At 34.0% G+C, this 22,500-nt stretch overlaps 1 protein-coding gene across 2 annotated transcripts in view; it reads right to left on the bottom strand.

The window, feature by feature from the left end:
• LOC121386620 overlaps window positions 1–22,500 on the bottom strand; it is an 81,023-nt gene that overhangs the window by 41,758 nt on the left and 16,765 nt on the right. For both annotated transcript variants that reach the window (XM_041517579.1, XM_041517580.1), the window contains exon 5: window positions 11,362–11,691. In XM_041517579.1, the coding sequence (XP_041373513.1) occupies window positions 11,362–11,691 (330 nt within the window). The remainder of the gene's footprint in view (window positions 1–11,361; window positions 11,692–22,500) is intronic.

Below are 22,500 nucleotides of genomic sequence, written 5' to 3'. Positions count from 1 at the left end.
AGTTCTGTGTATACCTTATCATCTTCTAGATATTTCTTTGTATAATCCCCAGCATTCCAGATTACTATCCCTTCCCCTTTGTCTGCATGACCAATGACAAACGTGTTGTCATGCTCGAGGGTTTTGAGTGCAGCACGTTTCCTCTTTATTTAGATTATCCATAACCTTCGGCTCTTCGTGACTGCGCTATTTGCAATAGATGTCCAGAGCACTATCACGTCCATGTTTTAGGTATATATAGTGTTGGTGGTAAAGTAGGTACACTATCCTTTTCAAGGAGGAATTCAGAAAGTCTACGGTGTAATGCTTTAAGGTGGCCAATTCCTTTACAATATCTTATCTTGGGGGAAGCCTGAAAAATGAGAGCCCCTTACTGAGCAGACGTTAAAGATAAACTTTCCACTGGGAAGGAAATGAGGTTGTTGTTGTTTTTTCGTGTTTTTTTGTTTGTTGTTTTTTTGTTGTTTTTTTTGTTTGTTTTTTTTCGGGGGGGGGGGGGGGTTGTTGTTGTTGTTGTTTTTCCAAACAGAATGTTTATTTTTATAGCTGTGATGTCTTCTAGTTTTCTTATGAGTAGATTCAGATTCAACAGGGCTGGAACACGGTTGATCCAAGGTTTTAAATTTACAATGGTGTTTTCTTTGCATGAAAGATCTTGTCCTATTTTGGTGATTCCTTAAAGATTCCAATTATTTTTCAAGCATTTCTTCGATCACTTTCACTTTGAATTTAGCGAGTGCAGTTTTATAATTAGCTTTAACAGTATCGAGAGTGTTCTTGTAATATCTGATGAAAACACTGTTAAGATCCATGAATGTTTTAAAGAGTGCTTTGTCCCATGTCTGCCACAATTTCGAAATATCCATAGGTGGTTTAATTTTCAGACAAAGACATTTAGGAAGCAAATATTTAGTTTTACACTGAAGAGCAAAGTTCAAATGCTCTGAATACCTCACCAGTGTGTCTGCCTCTGTCCTGGCTATGGTTAGTTATCTCATCATATCAATAGATGATCCATCACATATTACACAATATGATTCACACGGGCCCAATAATATAGGTAATAGAAAGAGGTGTAATAGGCCATACAAACCTATTTTCTTCAAAGATGAGTTTTGAGTGGGATCACAGCTGAATCGAATTACTGGATGCATAAACAAGAGTTAAAAGATATATATATATATATATATATATATATATATATATATATATATATATATATATATATATATATATATATATATATATATATATATATATAATATATATATATATATATATATAATATATATATATATATATATATATATATATATATATATATATATATATATATAGATATACATATATTTTAACTCTTGTTTATATATATATATATATATATATATATATATATATATATATATATATATATATATATATATATATATAGATATACAGATATATTTTAACTCTTGTTTATATATATATATATATATATATATATATATATATATATATATATATATATATCTATATATATATATATATATATATATATTAGTAATAGTAATGTCTTTGTTTAAAACCAGATGTTAACAAATCATTAGTATGGCATGACCAAACTTAATGAACCAACATTTCTGATATGCATAGAATAAGCTCTGTTCGCTTATTTCCGTTTTGAATTCTAGTGTTTTGGGGTGCTATATGTAGATCATATAAACAGGACATTTTCATTGGTGGTACAATTTGATATGGTGACCGGATGATTTCTGAACCAAAAAAAAGAAAAAAAAGCAACATACATTAGAAATCACCAGTAGCTATCATTCAGTAATGTCATAAAAAAGACCAATGAATCCAGAACACCAATATCTTAGGTTTATTACATTTGCACATTATTTTGTATACATATCATACATATCCATGTACATACAATATAGAACTCACTGATATTTTTTCCAGATTTCATTATACCCACATAAAATTCCCTGTATTTTCCCTGATTTAGAAAAACAATTCAAATTCCACTATTTTTTTCTACAAGTAATTATTTAAAACCATTTCCCCTGTTTTCTCTGTCCCGTGGGTACCCTGTTTTCAATGCAAAACAAATTTTGTCTTGAAAGCGGTCAGTCATCAATTGTTTATTTTGTAGTTGATTAGTTCATATCCTTACATAATTTAATTCACGCCATCAAGACGAAGTTCAACTAACAACACTCAAGTGAATCATGTGGTCTGAACCTCATCTAAATTAACTTTTACTTCCTGGATGTTCCAAGGCATCTATCTATTAGGCTTTCACAACAAGAGCAAATTCTCCTTACAATAATTCACATATGTCAAAAAATACCAAACATTTGGCTGTTAATATGGAAACATAGGTTGCTAGATGCTGGTTTGAGTTGGAAAGTCTGTATGTTGAGGACATGTTCCATCGAGTTTTTATCTGGACTAACAGGTAAGAAATAAGACGTATATAGATAGTTCAACAAATACAGATGTTACCACTTGGCTCACACAACAATTATTGTACCCATCATTCAATGTATTCAAGTTTGTTAGTGAGAACCACTAACTGACATATATCGATTCGATTTGAATATGACATCTGGCCCCGTGCTTATAAAACTTAAAGTCTAGACTTTAATAAAGTCCAGACATTAACGTCATGGCAACGCCATTCAAATAGCATTACGTTAAAGTCTGAACTTTATTAAAGTCTAGACTTTAAGTTTTATAAGCACGGGCATTTTATAATCATTTAATAATTCTAGGATATTCTTTCTCGAAAAAATCTGCAAACTATTTATAGTAAGGCCTAAAAAAAAAAATACTTGTTTCCTATTACATGGCCATTTTATTTTCTATATCTATTTCATAACTTAATTACAAAAAGGAAATATGTAGTACTATCCACATAGGTGTGTTTAAAGGCTTCTTTTTACATGGGCAACTTATAAATTTATAAAAGGCAAGGCATTTTGATTTTGAGGGCAACATGGTGCTAACCTTTCTGTGGGAGAGTTCATAGAAAATACCCCTTGCTGTTTAATAATAGGCAGAAGGTTTACTCTCATACTAAGACTTAACTTCTGTACTGGTCCAGGACAGACTTGGTGGAACCTTAATTGGATAGAAACCAGTAAATAAGTTATAACAATTTCTTTTAATGAAAACTGAAAAGAAGGGTTCTATATTTATCTGTCCAACAATAACATTTTTTTTAAATGTTATGAATTTTATCTGTCCTAGTGTATCTAAGAAATGGTAGACTTACCAATTTTATAATTTGCAATGTTAGTTTTATTCTGTATGCATCCAGTATTAAAGTACACACTTGGTTTGAAGCAATCAATTGGTCCAATGAATAGAAATGCAGTACAAATGCTCAGGATGCTCAAACGAATGTTGAAAAGTAAAGTTTGTTTTATTTAACGACGCCACTAGAGCACATTGATTTTTATCTTTAATATCATCGGCTATTGGACGTCAAACACATGGTCATTATGACACTGTTTTTAGGGGAAACCCGCGAAGTTCCCAGTGACCACTTACAAAAAAATAACGAAACGCATCGAGATCTAACTGACATATTTAATCATTTGATTTAGCAGTAAACTCCATCAGTATCGGTAAACACTCCCTCCCCTAGTTTATCAGAAGGTCACTAAATTTCTACAAGGCCAGTTTGTCGCTGGAATAAATCATTAAATATAGTTATTATTATTATTATTATTATTATTATTAATCGGAACACCTCGCTACGCTAGATGTAGAGTAAATCGGAAAAGATCGCATATATTCGTGAACACAATTTACAGACTCTTCGCCCGATATCTCACGAAAGTTACCGAATTTCAATTTGAAGGGAAGTAACTCCATCAATCAATTGTTAGAAGAAAACATTTCGTGGCTAACGGATCGCCAATAAAACTAAATTTGCGACTGTAAAACCACCGATATACGTCCGCAAATCGGAAAAACAGTAGGGTTATCCCCTAAATGACACCAAATTAGTGCTTGTGATAGTTTTGGAATGTTTTCGTGGAAATCGTTGTTATATTAAAAAAACATTTTTGGATATACAAAAAAGGTTTTAGGGTCGGCAGGTTCAAATTAGGGTCGGTCGGGTAACCGGAAACAAACAATATTTTATGATACGCCTAAGACAAAAAAGTGTCATAAATAGTGGATATGTTTTGCTTGAAAGTGCAAGTTATGATGCAATATTTAGTGGCTTTCCTATAGAATAGTTTACCACCAAGTAATGACAAATAATGTCCAGTCGATGGTCTGTCCACAAATATGTTTTGTTGTTTTGTTTAACATCACTAAAGTGCCTTGATGTATTAATCGTCAGCTATATCAAACATTACTTGCTATGAGAGTGCAAATATACGTGGTTGAAATATGGCCAATCAACATGACATGTTTTACTTAATCTACAGAACACACCAAGTTAAATGTGTACATAACTTTAAATAACACAGTTATTGTCCAGTACTCTCACTAGTAACAGTAATTGTTGTAAGTGTACATAACTTTAAATAACACAGTTAATACCAGTTAAAGTCCAGTACTCTCACTGATAACAGTAATTGTTGTCAACAACTGGTTTTCATTGTGACAATAAATGTATGTAATTCTATTTCTTTCGGTACCGCCTGACAAGTAACCTTGTGCTAATTATTCATACTTACCTAGTACTAGCACAACAATTCTATACGACACTGACTCATAATCTACATTACACGAATACAACCGCAATGTAGGACTGCAGAATCAAAAAGGAGGGCATATGGTATGCCCATGCGCCGGTGTATATCATACATCCGGCAAGGGCAGATAATTATGCAGTGTATGTTATGACTCAGGGTCGTATAGCATTGTTGTTGTACGGTAAGTTGAATACGACTATTCTTCCATTAATACATTGGGGAGGAATTCATATAACTTGGGTCATATATTATATATTATAAGTTGCAGAAGCATCTCTCGGGGTATATGGCTTTTTATGTACCCTCTGTGTGTTATTTTACACAGAGAGGGTACATAAAAAGCCATATACCCCGAGAGTTGCTTCTACAACGAATTTATCTTGCCGACAATTTTAAACCATATAGCCAAATAACCAAAATAATGCCACACAATAATTGTTAACAATTTATTAACGGAGCCTTACCACGCGGACGCGAACGAAACCACTTGCCAGTGACGAAAAATAGTTCCATCGATAAACGAGTTTTTAACTTAAAAATATTGAAGTAATGTATTTTATAGTAAAAATAAAATTAATTATGTATATTTGTATATAATCAATGTTATTTATAATCTAATTATTGCTTCAGTATTATAATTGGGGTGGCTGGAAATTACAGACGGGGTATAAGAGAATTTGGCTCCGCCCACAGGGGTATAAGGAATTTGTCCAACGGCAAACAAACAATGAGATTAAAGAATTTTACATGAAGGCGAGGTAAAGTACTTTAAACATGTATGTTATCATTGTAGCCCATGACATTCTAATTAGTATAGTGCAACTACTAGAAGTTTGCTAATGTTATAGATATTTATATGGGATGGAACGTGATAAAATATATAGAGATTATTACACGTGCTTGTGTGTCGTATTGATTTTACGAAACGAGTGTCAGGATTATTGTATTGCCCGAGCGAGAGTGAGTGTAATAATTTCTTTATTAACCACATTATCCTAAATATTTTATTTATCAATAAAAAGCTAAGACCAAGTCAAAACGTTTCAAACGTAACAAAAAGGAGACAACTAAACAACACATGACGTAATTACGATAAGCGTTTTCACTGGGGAAGCCGTATGACGTTGCTTCACAACATTATGTCATTCGCTGCGCACGTGAAATGATTATGACACACGTGGGTCATACTGGTTATATTTCCATGAATATCTTGAACTATGTGGATGTGATGGTTTTATTATTCATTGCACCCATTTCATTTATATTTTAAGTAAAAATGCCCATCTTGAATTCAATATGGTAGATTAACCCACGTGATCCAGAATGCATGATTAAACTATTTTCCCAATATGGAGCACAGTGAACCAATATCCAAACTTAAACTGAATGCCGTGTAGTTCAGCTTCTAGAGTAACGGTATTGTCTAAAACAGGCTATTTGAAACTTTTCCACAAATAAACAAGTTTCTTTAAAATGTGAAGCTATGCAGATTCATATATATATATATATATATATATATATATATACATACATATATATATATATATATATATACACACACACACACACACACACACACACACAATCCTTGTAATATGTGTTACAGGATAGCAAATACAGCAAAATAAAACAAATTGCATTCAAATCGACCATATATATAATATGCATTTTTATTTTATTTTTGTAATAAAATCGTTCTTTTTGTCCCAGAATGACATTTTTGTTCCAAAATATTTTATAAGTTCTTTGGATATTTTGTTTAGCTACTTTTATAGAACATTTTGGTACCAAAAGTAATTGCTTTCCCATTTGTTTTATGTCAAAATTTATATTAACTCCAGTCACTGCTTTATTTAATTGCTAGAATTGAATTTCCACTCAAATGCAGTTAAGGGTGGGGTCACAATTTGATCTGTACCACCCACAGACAAGAGCGTTGACGTTGATATCATCACTTTTCATAAACTAGACATGTTCCCAGTTCAGAAAATATATGATACTAAAGTATATTTTCCCGGAAACTTTTTTAAACATTTTATTGCTTTTTGCCCCCACATGGAGGTATTGTGCAAAACAAGGGTTTATTTACATGTCCCCAACCGATATACTATTATGAACCCAAAATAGCATTAGTAGGCCCACTATCATTGGTAAGAATGAAAACCAAAGATACATTTTCAATATGGATTGCCTTAATCAGAGGTTCTCGATCTCGAAGACATGAATTTTGTTTCAAAACTTATGTTTGCCGGTAACACATCTGATGTAACTGATGTGCATTTTGATTCTCAAAAGACTTTTACTCAACTAGCTGCAATTTCAGGTGTAATATATCTGCTATTCAGTATATTTTAAATATGTTTTTTAAAATGAAAATACCCTGGAAAGATTTCATACAGATGCGTATGTCTACTGATTGCTATTAATAGTAACGAGTGCCGATATGTGTTTGTTAAACATACCCTTGTGACAAGGTTTCATACAGATGTGTATGGCTACTAATTGCTATTAATAGTAAAGAGTGCCGATACGTGTTGGTTAAACATGCCCTTGTGACAAGGTTTCATACAGATGCGTATGAAGAAGAAGAAGAAGAAGAAGAGAAGGATTTTACGTGCACATTCAGAGCAAGTTGTTGTAGCGCACGCCTATACTGGGCACAGGGACCGGCCTTGGCCGGATCTCTCTGTCCAGGACAGGAAAGGTGGTGGTGGTGTGTGTGTGTGTGTGTGGGGGGGGGGGGGGGGTAAGAGAAGGGACGCCTGCACTGACAAGTGCAATGGAGCACTAGCAGTCCAAATGTTGGTGACAGGCGGGGTGTAATTGGTGCTATGGAATTTTGAATGTCCCGTAGGATTATATCCAAAGAGAAAGTGGTACTCATTTTCATGGAGGAAATTTGGCGCAATTTTGAAGGTCGTTCTAATTGAAATAGTGAGGAGAGCTAATAGGTTTTGTATGCGCTACTAATTGTCATTAATAGTAATGAGTGCCGATACGTGTTGGTTAAACATGCCCTTGTGACAAGGTTTCATACAGATGCGTATGGCTACTGGTTGCTATTAATAGTAACAAGTGCCGATACGTGTTGGTTAAACATGCCCTTGTGACAAGGTTTCATACAGATGCGTATGGCTACTGATTGCTATTAATAGTAACGAGTGTCGATACGTGTTGGTTAAACATGCCCTTGTGACAAGGTTTCATACAGATGCGTATGGCTACTGATTGCTATTAATAGCAACGAGTGTCGATACGTGTTGGTTAAACATGCCCTTGTGACAAGGTTTCATACAGATGCGTATGGCTACTGATTGCTATTAATAGTAACGAGTGCCGATACGTGTTGGTTAAACATGCCCTTGTGACAAGGTTTCATACAGATGCGTATGGCTACTGACTGCTATTAATAGCAACGAGTGTCGATACGTGTTGGTTAAACATGCCCTTGTGACAAGGTTTCATACAGATGCGTATGTCTACTGATTGCTATTAATAGTAACGAGTGCCGATATCTGTTGGTTAAACAAGCCCTTGTGACAAGGTTTCATACAGATGCGTATGGCTACTGATTGCTATTAATAGTAACAAGTGCCGATACGTGTTGGTTAAACATGCCCTTGTGACAAGGTTTCATACAGATGCGTATGGCTACTGATTGCTATTAATAGTAACAAGTGCCGATACGTGTTGGTTAAACATGCCCGTGTGACAAGGTTTCATACAGATGCGTATGGCTACTGGTTGCTATTAATAGTAACGAGTGCCGATACGTGTTGGTTAAACATGCCCTTGTGACAAGGTTTCATACAGATGCGTATGGCTACTGATTGTTGTTAATAGTAACGAGTGCCGATACGTGTTGGTTAAACATGCCCTTGTGACAAGGTTTTATACAGATGTGTATAGCTACTAATTGCTATTTATAGTAACGAGTGCCGATACGTGTTGGTTATCTCAGTCGGTTGGGTGCCTGTCTGGATTAAACCAACTCACAATCAACTGATTGGTTTTTTTTCGTTCCAGCCAGTGCACCACAACTGGTCAAAGGCCGTGGTATGTGTTTTCCTGTCTATGGGAAAGTGCATAAAAAAGATTCGTTGCTTCTTTAGAAAAAATGTAGCGGGCTTCCTCCGTTGACTACGAGTCAAAATTACTAAATGTTTGACATCCAGTAGCCAATGATTAATGAATCAATATGCTCTAGTGGTGTCGTAAAACAAAAGAAACAAACTATTTCAATGCTGCTCGAGTCGCATGGCAGTTGTAAAAGCAACACTACCTCAAGAGAGTTCATGTGCGTAGCATGGCGAGCGACAATCTATTCAGACGAGCATATAATGTACCTCGACGGTGAACCGGTGCACCAGTAAAAACGTATGAAACAATATCAAATTTTAAAATAATTGTTGAAAAATAAAACAAACGACATGAGCAGTATCACATCACTAATAAGTAATACAAATATCGTGGGTTGTGATAAGAAAGACAGTCTGGATAAAATAAGAGTCCTAGCTGGTAAATATTCGGAATATTGAGGAGTTCTCAGAACACCTCGGCCGACAAATAACTCGGCATATAGTATTTGATATTCAGCACAATTTGTATTTGTATTTAAAAAAAGAAAAGAAAAAAAGTTTTTTCTATTGTTAGTTGCTTCTATAATGAAATGGTTGCCAGTTTTCCCCAAAACATGAAAGCTAATTTTGCCTTCGATTTTGGTAATTAATGATCAGTAATGTGAAAATCTAACTTTAAAATATACTAATCAACATCTATTTTTTTAATTAATTCGGAGGTATAAATTATGAAATACTTTATTTAAGCTAATTTTGTTTGAGATCAGGTGAAAACCCCCGAGAAAGAACAATCACACGATTTCTTGCAGAAGAAAATGATAACCAAAGTGGATTTTAACACGTGACCTTTTCTGAGGGGAATGCGCTTAGAAGAAACTTGAATGGTTTCCATTGCAGGAATTGAAATAATTTAAGTAATGTGTTTAATAACCCATGTACATGTTACCACAAAATACACTTGAGGTGATCTTAGTGCTAACATCGCTTTGTGGAATTGGACCCCGGTAACCCATTTATATTTTCATCATTACTATATGATACTTTCACAGACACACAGTGTATATATCATCTGCAAAGTGCGACAAGGCGCGTAACGTCTGCAAACTAATACACACAGTGTATATATATATATATATATATATATATATATATATATATATATCATCTGCAAGGTGCGACAAGGCGTGTAACTTCTGTAAAGTAATACACACAGTGTATATATCGTCTGCAAGGTGCGACAAGGTGCGTAACTTCTGTGAATTAATACACACAGTAAATGAATACAAAGAGTATATTAATACAAAAAGTATATATCATATGCAATTGATGTATCTGTAAATACAGCGTCTTGCATTACAAGTGGAGCTAAAATTTGTGTAGTATGACAGGAACATTGGTTTGTTTCTAAGCACTAGATCGTCCAGCCATGTTGTACGTTAAACCAATGTCTACCATCACTGTCACAGTGACAAACTATTATTTTTATTTTCGAGGTTTCCTGTAAAGGAATTTATGACATGGAAGTTATGACATGAATTTAAGCAACAGTCCACCATGTATGGACGAATACACAATTACATATACAGTAGAATCTCATTGGCTCGAACACTGTCGGTGCATCAAAGTCTGTTCGACCCATCAGGTAGTTCGAACCATGCATTCGACCGTTATCGGGTGCTTCTGTTACACAAAAAACAATCGGAACAACTCGAATATTTCCGTAAAACTGGCTTGGGCGAGATGACCCGATTGACTGATGAGTAACGAAATCGTCGTCAAATGTCGGATGAGATACATATTTGTAGCTATTAGTTATCACCGTTAAATAAACAAATAACAAACACACTGGTAGTCTGTATTTATAAATATTTATTTATTTAAAAAATCGTTCTTTCTATGTTGTTGTAGAATCTTTTGCGACATACTGACAACGCTGAGAAAAAAAATGAATGCATGAAGCACAGACGGAGGGCCTTTACTTGTTATTGTTGCAATCACTACATTACAATGATCTCTCCTGTATTTCAAGTTTAAAAACAGAATATGCCGGCGCTCAGGCAAAGAGTAGCGATTAAAATTATTAAAGTAAACCAGCGAGGCCTGGCTAGGCTCACCAATTGATTGGTGTTACAGGCAAGGTTCAATCAGCTAACGATTGTCGTAGTACAATTGTCTGCACTAGAAAGATAATTACCAATAGGTGCTAAATAAACAACATGATAAGCCGGCATATGATCTAGGATTAATTCGTTCCACTTCCAAATTTATAATAACTTACTTTGAGACTGACGTAAAAGGGTCGATACAAAATTTGTACATAAATATTTTTTGTATTTCTTCCGATAAACTTAGTCGTTCGAGCTAAATATGTTTAATTTTACAGTTAGGACCAATAAACTGGTTCGAGAGAAAGCTTCTGTTCGACCCTAGGGGTATTCGACCAATCAGCACCAAAATAAAAGGGTTTAATAGAGAAAAGAATCGGGACATTGTTCTTGGTTCGATAATACCGGTAGGTTTGACCGTTGGGCGTTCAAGCCAATGAAATTCTACTGTATAGCAGAAATATTACTTACAAAAGAGACTCATGTTGCAGGTAGCTTCTCCAATACCAGTTAGTCCATCACGACAAATCCATTCTCCTTCATCTGTGCTAGGGTTGAATGAGTGTATAGTTAGAGTGGTTTGTGAAGAAGAGTCAGTGACATAGCTGTATCCAGTCACACCATCTCGTAGTATACATTTAGTATTACTAGTGTTGCATTGTATCACCTGTTGTTGTGTTCCACTATTTGGTCGGATAATTCGCATTCCACCAACTATAGGGTTTGTTATTTTGCAGACTAGTGTTGCCTTCTCTCCACGAAATGCACCACCTGTGCAAACAATTGTTGCAGTTCCTACAGCTGTAAATAAATACCATATAATATTAATCCGAAATAAAATGCTTACCGTTAAATGATCTATCTTAGATGAAAAGAGTAGCCCATGTGTTGTCATTCTACTAATAAATAGTATTCAAAACCAGAACATGTATTTAATATGTAATTTTAGTCGCAACAACATCTGTTCATCAGAAACATCTTACGATGGCAGTATGTTAATTATTGTTTAATTTATTTACGCTAAGAATGTTTTAAGACAAATTAATAAAACAAAAAAATTATGTGAGTTTCTATGGGCATAAAACTTAACTACAGGGATTTCCCATATTTAATCCCACGCGAAATTACGCCCATGGGCTTAAAAACGGGAACATTTTCCGAATTTAAGCCAATGGGCTTAAATACGGATGCAAATTTATAGTTACCTCCCCTGTGTTACCAAAACATTACGTCATATTTATATAAAAAAGGAGGGCATAAAATGGAAGATATAAAACAAAGTATTCAGAATTAAGATTTTCGATATATTCTCATTAATAAAAGGCAAAGTTACAGCTGTGGGAGGGGTCGTACTAGTTACTATTCTACGTTTTGATTATATCCGCTTAATATTCGATATTTAAATTCTTACTAATCCCTTCAACCACAAAAAACCATATGAGAACCACAGGCCCATTGCCTTCAGTTTATTATTGATGTAGTGTATTAAGCAATCGCATAGCGTTACTGATTAGGGACACAAGTATCTGACTGCACTAGGAGTGGTAAAACACGTGTTTAAATCATTCTTATAACAATAGTAATAACAATAATTTATAAATAAGAAAACAAATGTATATATAAAGAAGCAAACGTAATTTGTGCTAGCACCTCTCTGGAAACAATTGTGTTTATAGGCCTAATACGTTATATATTGGTTACTGGACATTAATTTTGTCTTAAGGTATAAGACGACAGACATTCGCATTATCATTTGTTCTTCGTACACAATAAATATAACAAATCTTACCTTAATTGATATATTGTATTTCACCAAAGGTACTTTCTCCACTACACCCCCACACCCAATTCATAGTTCTAAATTTAAACTTTATATTTTATCTACAATTGTGTTGATTAAAAACATACCGACACATAAACGACGTATTCTATTTTGACAGGGGTGAAGGGTATAGACCGTAGTTTTTTCTCCTACATATAAAAAGTCAGATACCACAACAAAACAAAGAAAGAAATGCTTTATTTAACGACGCACTCAACACATTTTATTTACGGTTATATGGCGTCAGACATATGGTTAAGGACCACACAGATTTTGAGAGGAAACCCGCTGTCGCCACTTCATGGGCTACTCTTTCCGATTACCAGCAAGGGATCTTTTATTTGCGCTTCCCATAGGCAGGATAGCACAAACCATGGCCTTTGTTAAACCAGTTATGGATCACTGGTCGGTGCAAGTGGTTTACACCTACCCATTGAGCCTTGCGGAGCACTCACTCAGGGTTTGGAGTCGGTATCTGGATTAAAAATTCATGCCTCGACTGGGATCCGAACCCAGTACCTACCAGCCTGTAGACCGATGGCCTAACCACGACGCCAGCGAGGCCGGTTTACATCAAAACAAAGTAAAACAAAAACAAAACAAAAACAAAAATAATTATTTATAACAACCTTATGACAGTAGTGCTATCACGTGTTCTTCACCGTACGAATTTACTTTAATAATTACTTCCCTTTTCTAATCCCTACAATAATAGTACATCATTCTGTGACATGTCCTAAAAGAACCGTAAACATTTCTTCAGTGGGTTATAGTGTGTAAAAATAGCATTTTCCTAATTTAAGCCCTAGGCCTCATTACGGATATACCGTCCTCGGTGGCGCAGTGGGTAAACCATCGGACTACAGGCTGATAGGTACTGGGTTTGGATCCCCGACTCCAAAGACTGGGCGAGTGCTCAGCAAGGCTCAATGGATAGGTGTAAACCACTTGCAGCGACCAGTGATTCATAACTGGTTCAACAAAGGCCATGGTTTGTGGTAACCTGCCTGTGGGAAGCGTAAATAAAATATCCCTTGCTGCCTATCGTAAAAGAGTAGTCTATGTGGCGACAGCGGGTTTCCTCTAAAAAAAAACAGTGTCAGAATGGCCATATGTTTGACGTCCAATAGCCAATGATAAGATAAAAAAAATCAATGTGCTCTAGTTGCGTCGTTAAATAAAACAAACTTTACTTTACTTTCATTAAAGATAAAAAGTTACCGTCTTTAAAGTGGCATTTTCCATATTTAAGCCAGGGGCTTAAATACGGAAAATCCCGGTATATGTTTCAACATTATTGGTTATGTGTTAATGTCAGTTCAGCGGTTCTCATTTCATGCAAACGGGCTATACCAATTACCAGATCCCACATACAATATGTGTATAAATAAGACGGGAATATCAGAATTGTAAACTGCTTACATTATATGCACAGATTCACGTCCAGTAGGACTATAGTCCGCCCCATCCTCCTACACACAGGTTTGGTCTTTTTCACATAAGAAGAAAAGTAAAAGTAAAATATTTGGTTCTACTAATAAATTAAACAGTTTTGCTGTAATTATTATGGGCATATATCTGAATGTATAATGTGAAAGTTAATGAAAAACAAGTCTTAATGTTTTTATTTATATTGCAGTATATTTTGTCCTATATTTTATTTATTTTCTTTTTCTATTTCTAGTTTTATTTCAATTTTTATTGTTAGCTTTTTCTTTTGTTTTATTTCATTTTACTTTTAATTGAATCAATCCAATTCTATTTTATTCTATTATATTCTATTTCATTTAAAACATCCATTCTTTTTTTTAGTTTTGTCCCATAAATAACACAATTCAGTTTAACAGTCTGTCTGTTCAAGTATCTTGTTTGTTTGTTTGGGTTGGGGTTTTTGTTTTTGGGTTTTTTTCTGTTTTTTGTTTTCTTTTTTATGAGCGGGGTGGTTGGTGAGTGGGATGTCTCATAGTTAACTTAATTTTACTGTTTTCAGTACCTACCTTATACAGCAAACAATACAAATTATGCCACCACTCAAGATGACATCAAATGAATTATGTCACTATTCAAGATCCTTTTTCTTTTTACCAATTTTTTTTTACCCAAAATTAATTTTGATGCGGAGTTTTCAATATTTTTTATGAAATTGAAATAGCATTTACAGGAAATGAAAGCATGTAATGTCATGCATGATCTGGTATTGCACATTGCGCTATACTTTTTTTTTTTCAGCCAGTGCACCACAACTGTTATATCAAAGGCCGGGTGTGTGCTATCCTATCTGTGGGATGGTGCATATAAAATATCCCTTGCTGCTAATTGGAAAATTAGCCGGTTTTCTCTCTAAGATTGTATGTCAAAATTACCAAATGTTTCACATCCAATAGCCGATAATTAATAAACCAGTATGCTCCAGTGGTTTCAATAAACAAAACAAATATTTCACTACTTTATCTCAAGGTTAATCTTTAACTTGAAGGGGCTGTCCAGAATGTGCCGTCATTGTAACGTTTCTGACTAATTTACTTATATCCAAATTGATTTATTCAGTTTTAAGGTTTCGAGCCCAGGAGCGGATTATGGGGGGGGGGGGGTATCCCAGTCGAATAGACCCCCCCCCCCCCACACACACACACATCCGGTTAAAAAAAAAAACCCACGTACATCTAAATTGATGTCCTTGTAAAATTTATAATTTCAAATTATAAACATTTACATATTGTTTCGGACCCCACCCCCACCCCCCACCCTTACCTAAATCATAATCCGCCCCTGGAGGTCAAGGTACAACTCTTTTACTCATATATAAGCATGCCATAAATTCAGGTGTACCTATTAAATATAGACATGACGTGTTCATACTATGTATGAATGGGCACACACATACTTCTACCTTCCCAAATAGTAAACTTGCGATGCATTTAAATTGTCATATTACATAAAAATACATTCTAATTTTGAAACTATATATCAGTGGTTGCATGCCACTATTTGACATATATTATAAATGCGCACTAAAATTGAAGAATTCCATTACCTATATCAATTGTTTTCTTAATCCGGGATTTCTCAATCAATCTTTTTAAAACCCGATCCTGTCATGAATAGCTACCGCTATTATTATTATCCATCAAATGAAGGTTCCCAAAAGAAATCAGTCTATGGCTTTTGAGCTAGTTATGGAATTTTACCTTTCATTGTTTCTTTAACTAAACAGTGTTCGTATTTTTGTGTGCACATTTTAAAATAGTTTTCAAAGTATATATGAATCGTTACATGCCACTATTTGACATATATTATAAATGCGTATTTGAATTGTTTTCTTAATGTATATAGTTAGATGTGTTACAGTTACGTATTCTTTAGATGGTTACATGTTTTATTGTTACACTTTGTGAAGTTAGTCCTGGAGCCACGGGTCCATTTTATTATATTTTATTTCTCTGATGTAAATCCTTTTAAAACCCGACTCTGTTATGAATAGCTACCTCTATTATTATTATCATCAAGCACATGCAGCCCCCCCCCCCCCCCCCCCCCCCACCCCCACCCCCAATAAATTAATTTATTAATTTATTAATTAAAAAAACAGAGTAATAATAATAATAACAACAATAATTAGCCTATGGCTTCTGGTCTAACTATGAAATTTTACCTTTCATTGTTTCTTTAACTAAATAGTGTCTGTATCTTTTGTGTACAGATTTTAAAATAGTTTCCAAACTGACATATTCGAAATACGCACTGAAATTGAAGAATGCCATTACCTATATGAATTGCTTTCTTAATGTATATAATTAGATTGTTCACCATTACGTATTCTTTAGATGGACTTTTATTGTTACAGTTTGTGAGCTTAGTCCTGGAGCCAAGAGTTATTTTATTTAATCTATTATTATTATTTTATTTCATCCTAGCTATGGTCAGTATTTTAATAGACTTTGTTTTGTTTTTGTTTTTGTTTTGAGTTGGTGGGGTCTTTTGGTGTTTTTTGAGGGGTGTTTTTTGTAGTGTGTGTGTTTTATAATTTCTTTTGAATATTCTTTTAAGTGTAAACCTTTAGCACAATTACTATATTAGTGTGACCAGGAAGGTGTTAATATTCATAAATTGTATCGACATGGACTGTACGGTACCAACCTCATGAATAAACATTGTCACAAGCATGAATGAGTACTTCACTAGAAATGAAGAAACATCTGTATTGTTGAATATAGAATATATTTCTATAAAACAAAACAAAAACAGAAGTACATATCTGGAATCTCCAAGGGTAGCAAAAGCCCCTACCCCCGTACCCTCCTCCATTTTTTTTAAAGTAATCGATTAATTTTTAAAAAATAATAATAAAAATAAATATTTTTTTTAAATCATAAATAGCTACCCCTAGACAACATAACTCAGCAAAGACAGAAAGCTTATCCGGCAAATCCAGGTTCCCCCAAAATCATCCTATTTGTATATGTGTGTACATATTTAAATAGTTACCAAACAATATATGAATGGTTACATACCACTATTTGACATATATATTCAACATGCCCACTAAACTTGAAGACTTTCATTACGTATATACATTTCTTTCTTGATGTATATAGCTAAATGTTTCATTATTATGCATTCTTTAGATGAACTTTAGATGGTTTACTTTTTTTATTGTTAAAATTGGTGGGCTTCTTCCGGGAGCCAAGGTTTCCTTTTATTTGATTTTTTGTTCTCATATCCTCCCTCCCCCCTCCAATTCAGTCTGTAACCCCAGGACAACCTGCGGTATTTTATCTTTGATAAACCATTTAACGAAATACTAATGTTTTTACCTTTTCAATAGTTATTTTAGTGAAAACATTAGATTAGATTATATAAAAATAAAATACGATTATTTTTGTTACAAATTGTTTTTGTTCTTTCGGTTTTTGGGGTTTTGACTGTCTAAAGTGTGCTGCTATTACAATGCTTCAAACTTCGTACTAATGTTTATCTCTCAATAAGTATGCATAAGACAAATATATTTGGGAAATAAAATGAAGTTAGGCTAGTACAAACCTTATGAACATCATAAATACATTGGATGCACAGAATAAGAACAAGGGCAGAGAACTCACACATTTTGCGAAGACCAAGCCTAAACAGTTTTGGAAAACGATTAAGGATGTTAACTAGTAGGTTAACCTGAACATTATGCATTGAAGATTTTAGAACATATTTTGAAAAAGTTTTTACTCAGGCTACCAGTGAAGATTTTGTGAAAGATGAAAATATTTATATATCAGAACTAGACAAAGATATTACATTAGGAGAAGTTAGAAATGCAGTTAAAAGTCTGAAATGTGATACTAGCCCAAGGTTATAAATTATATAAATAACTGTCGAGGTATCGTATTGGTGAATGATATAACAAAGATATATTCTGTTATACTAAAGGAACGTCTGGAATCATGGTCTGTGAAAACGAACCTACTCCATAACGAACAATTTGGATTGCAACCTGGTAAATCAACGACAGATTGTATTTTTATTTTACATTATGTTATTAGCAAATGTCTTAATGACAAGGACAAACTTTATTGTGCTTTTATCGATTACACTGAGGCTTTTGATTGTATCAACAGGAACTATTTTTGGTTGAAGCTTCAAAAATATGGTGTCAGTTACAAGATTGACAGGCCCATTAAAGCAATGTATGACAACGTACAACTGTTCGTTAAATATAATAAAACACTGTCACCAGCAATTCAGTCATTTGTCGGTGTAAAAGAGGGAGAACCACTGTCGCTATTTCCATTGTTACTGTTTATTAATGATTTTGTCAGTTCTATAGATATCAGTGAAGTTGATCCTGTACAGTTTAGACATTTGAAACGTTTTGCCTTGTTGCATGATGATCATACTATTCTTATGTCGAAATCGGCCAAAGGCATACACAGTTTACTTAATAGCTTGAATAACTATTGTAACACATGACATCTTAGTGTTAACATAAACAAAACTAAACTAATATTATTTAATAAATGTCGACATCCAAAACAGTTGCCTAACTTTTTGTTTAATGGTGTAAACGCCGATGTTTTTAATTCATTCCGCTACCTTGGTTTTGATTTTCATTCTAATGGCAGATGCAATCTAATGCAAAAGAAAATATCTGAACGTAGTTTACAATCTTTTCTTAAGCTGATTAACATTTTTGAAAGCATTAACGTTAATATTGCTCAGAAGAATGTTTTATTTGATTGTTATGTCGGTTCAATACTCTCATATGGCTCTGAAGGGGGGGGGGGGGGGGGGGGGGGGATTACACAAAGCCCCTGATATAGAGTGTGTGCATCTGAAATATTGTAAACGTGTCTTATTGGTCAAAAAGACAACACCCTGTATATAGTGAACTGGGCCGTATGCTAATGTTAATTAGCAGATATGAAAGAATTATTAAATATTGGTTAAAAAGATTTTCGAATAGAAACTCCATTTTATATCATGTTTACAATATTCTAAGAGAAGACACAAATAATAGTATTTCATATAATGGATTGAACTTGCTATTATGGTGTTAAATGTTGGATAGTATTGGTATGTCAAATGTCTGGTGGAGTCAAGATCAAGTGTTGCCTTACGTGCCATATATTAAATAACGGATAATAGATCAATACTTACAAGAATGGAACGATCAACGTTATATTATTCCTAAGTTAATAAATTATAATAAGTTCAAACAAAGTTTTGAGTGTCAAAAATATTTATCTTTTGTTTCATCACCACACTAAAATCGTTCACTAACCAGACTACGAATATTCTCTCACAGTCTGTTATGCGAAACGGGTCATAATATTATGATCAGAGATTTTGTACATTATGTAATATGAAAGTCATAGAACATTAATATTGCTTTGTTAGTTTGCACAACATAGAGATATTTAAGACAGCAGTACTTAAATAAGACTTACAATAGATGGCCAAATATCCAAAAGTTTTATAAGCTAATATCTTGTGATACCCCTTAAATTGTTATTAATTTAGCAAAATGGGATCAGAGACGTCAATTATTGTTATAATTGGGTTGTATCTGTTCTTCACAGCTTTACACTTTCATATATTTTCTTCATCTAACCTTACTGAGTCACTGGATCTACATTTTATTTGTATTTGTCATTGTAAGTTTGCTATAAGTGTTATGCAATACTTTATGCAATAAACTTGTTCTAGTGTCTACTATTGAAAATAACGTTTCAGTCATCAACAAGGGTATACTACTACTACTACTACTACTAATAATAATAATAATATATTTAACACTGAAACTATCAAGATATGTACTGTTTGAGTTTCTGAATTGATATTTCTGAAAATATGAACACTGATTCCCAGGGTCAGTCTTCACAAACTATTAGAGAGATATTTTAATTGATGATTTAAAAAAATAAATAAATTAAAAGCAATTATGTCCAGATCTCAAAGTCTATTTTCTCTATAGTTTGATTAGTTTATTCTGAAACTTGGTACAAGGATACTCTGTGGAAGTTTCCACAAACTAATAGCAAGATGATAAATATATATATATATATATATTTTTTTTATTTTTTTTTTTTATTAAAAGAGTATAATTGAAAATTAGAAAGCCTTTAATTTGATCAGATAGCTATGAAACTCAATACTGCGATTCTCCTACTATTTATAATACTGGGAGATCACGCCATAAAACTACCATATTTAGCTGCATTTTAAATACACTGTAGGTAGTACTAAACCAAATAACTTCCGGCTGGGTCAAAGTTCGAGGTGCACCCAACTTTTGATAGAGAAGTGAACACCACAAGTCCTGTGATTGGTTATAAATGTGAATGTGTTGGTTGTAAAAAATAATAGTTTCCTCTGGGTAAAAAAAAATTGAAATTGTATTTCATCTAGTACCAATGTGTCAAGTAGCCTTGTGCTTGAAACATGTATGGGGTACCTGTAAAAAAAAATACTCGAATTTTGTGTGAAACTAGGGTAGTCATAGACGCTACCCGTTATCTCAGAAACGAGCAGCTTCACCCCCATTTTTTTCTGATTCACTTTAAGTGTAAAGGGTGGTAGTATTTATATCCGTGGCGTTTATGTCGGTTGATACGTTGCAGGTAGGAGTTTTAGCCACATATGTTACTATTGTCGTCTATGGGATTTGATTTGGTAGTATACACCCTGTAGACTTGAATTTCATTCCAGTTTATCCATATAGCCTAATATGCGCAAACAAGTGTTACGATCTAAATGGAACGACTGTATACAAAATGTGTCGCCAGCACAAATAAAACAAGCTGAAATCAACAACAGACATTTGGCTAGAAGCTGAAATTGACAACTGCAACCATATGTCTCAAATTGGTTGGGGTTGAGATAATTAAAAAGAAAAAATATTTGGTAAAAGTGCTAACTCTCATATTTTTATTTTGAAAACCAAACAAATTATACTGTTTGTCTCGTGTCTATATTCATTAGTATAGTATACAGCACTCCAACTGATTGTGTTATACATTTTGCAAGATACTGATACACAGAATAGAAGATAGTACATTAAACAAGTAAACACATCTTTTGGATGGGAACCTGAAACAAAATAATATGCACAAGTAAGAATGGGCAAGTGAGTTTTAAAATAATTGTTCAACCCCTGCCAGTAATGAATATCGCTTACCAGTATCAACATTCCTTACCAGTGATCAACATTTCTTATCAGCGATCTACATTCGTTACCAGTGATCAACATTCTTTGCCAGTGATCGGCATTCCTTACCAGTGATCAACATGCCTTACCAGTGATCAGCATTCCTTATCAGTAATGGACATCTGTGCCAGTAATGAGCAGAAAGTATATAAATACCAGTACTATTCCTAATGGATTAGTGAAACTATTAATTATTAATTTAAAAAAAAGAACATCACAATTATCTGACATACATATTCGAATGCAATAAAAAAACAAATTAAGTACAACTGTTTCGAAAGTTCAAACTATCAATCGGATGCAGTGTTTTAACACTTACTGTTTAGGTAAACAATGTTTGATCGAAGAAGCTCAAACCGAAACACATAACCGAGGAAAAACTAGTTGACTTTAAAAACAAAAAAGAAGAACCCACAAAACAACAACAAACACCAAAACCAACCCTTTCTCGGAAACGATATTATTAGCGATATTGCGGATAAGATAAACATCATTGGAATAGAGGGACAAACTGTGGAGACAGATGAGTCGGATGCGGATCCAGAGGGGTTGGGGGGGGAAAAAAAGTTCAAGTGCCTTTTGTGTTTGTATAAACAATGTTTTGCAGTAAGCATTTTTAGCTGCATGAAGTTAAGTTGTGCGTGTATCCGCAATCTTGCAGATGTGTGTTTGTGTCAGCAAGTCACCACATTGTCTGAGTAATGAGCTGCCTGATCAAAGTTGTAGAATGATAGCTTAATAGCTTTTACTTTGAAATAGTATAGATTTTCAAAATTACTAATGAACAATAGGCTCTGCCATTTTTATATATATCTGCCCTACGTAGACAGCTGTATCTAGAATAGTGTCCCTTACAGCTGTAATTTACAAATGCCCCTTTGTAGCGGCAGAGGTCGAGGATGCTAGGTGGGTGCAGGTAAATACACAGACCCATGGAGGAAGTTGAGACAGGCAGGCGATGGTGTGGACAGCTCAGAAGACAGAGTCGTAGCAAATTGACAGAACGTGTCCAAACAGATTGAAATTGCGGGAGAAATTAGACAGTTTTTTCTTAATATTAAGATAATAAAAATGATAGGCAAATGGTGTAATA

Source organism: Gigantopelta aegis, chromosome 12 (genome assembly GCF_016097555.1).
Source record: "Gigantopelta aegis isolate Gae_Host chromosome 12, Gae_host_genome, whole genome shotgun sequence".
NCBI classification, from domain to species: Eukaryota; Metazoa; Mollusca; class Gastropoda; order Neomphalida; family Peltospiridae; genus Gigantopelta; species Gigantopelta aegis.
This window is presented reverse-complemented; position numbering and strand designations above follow the sequence as displayed.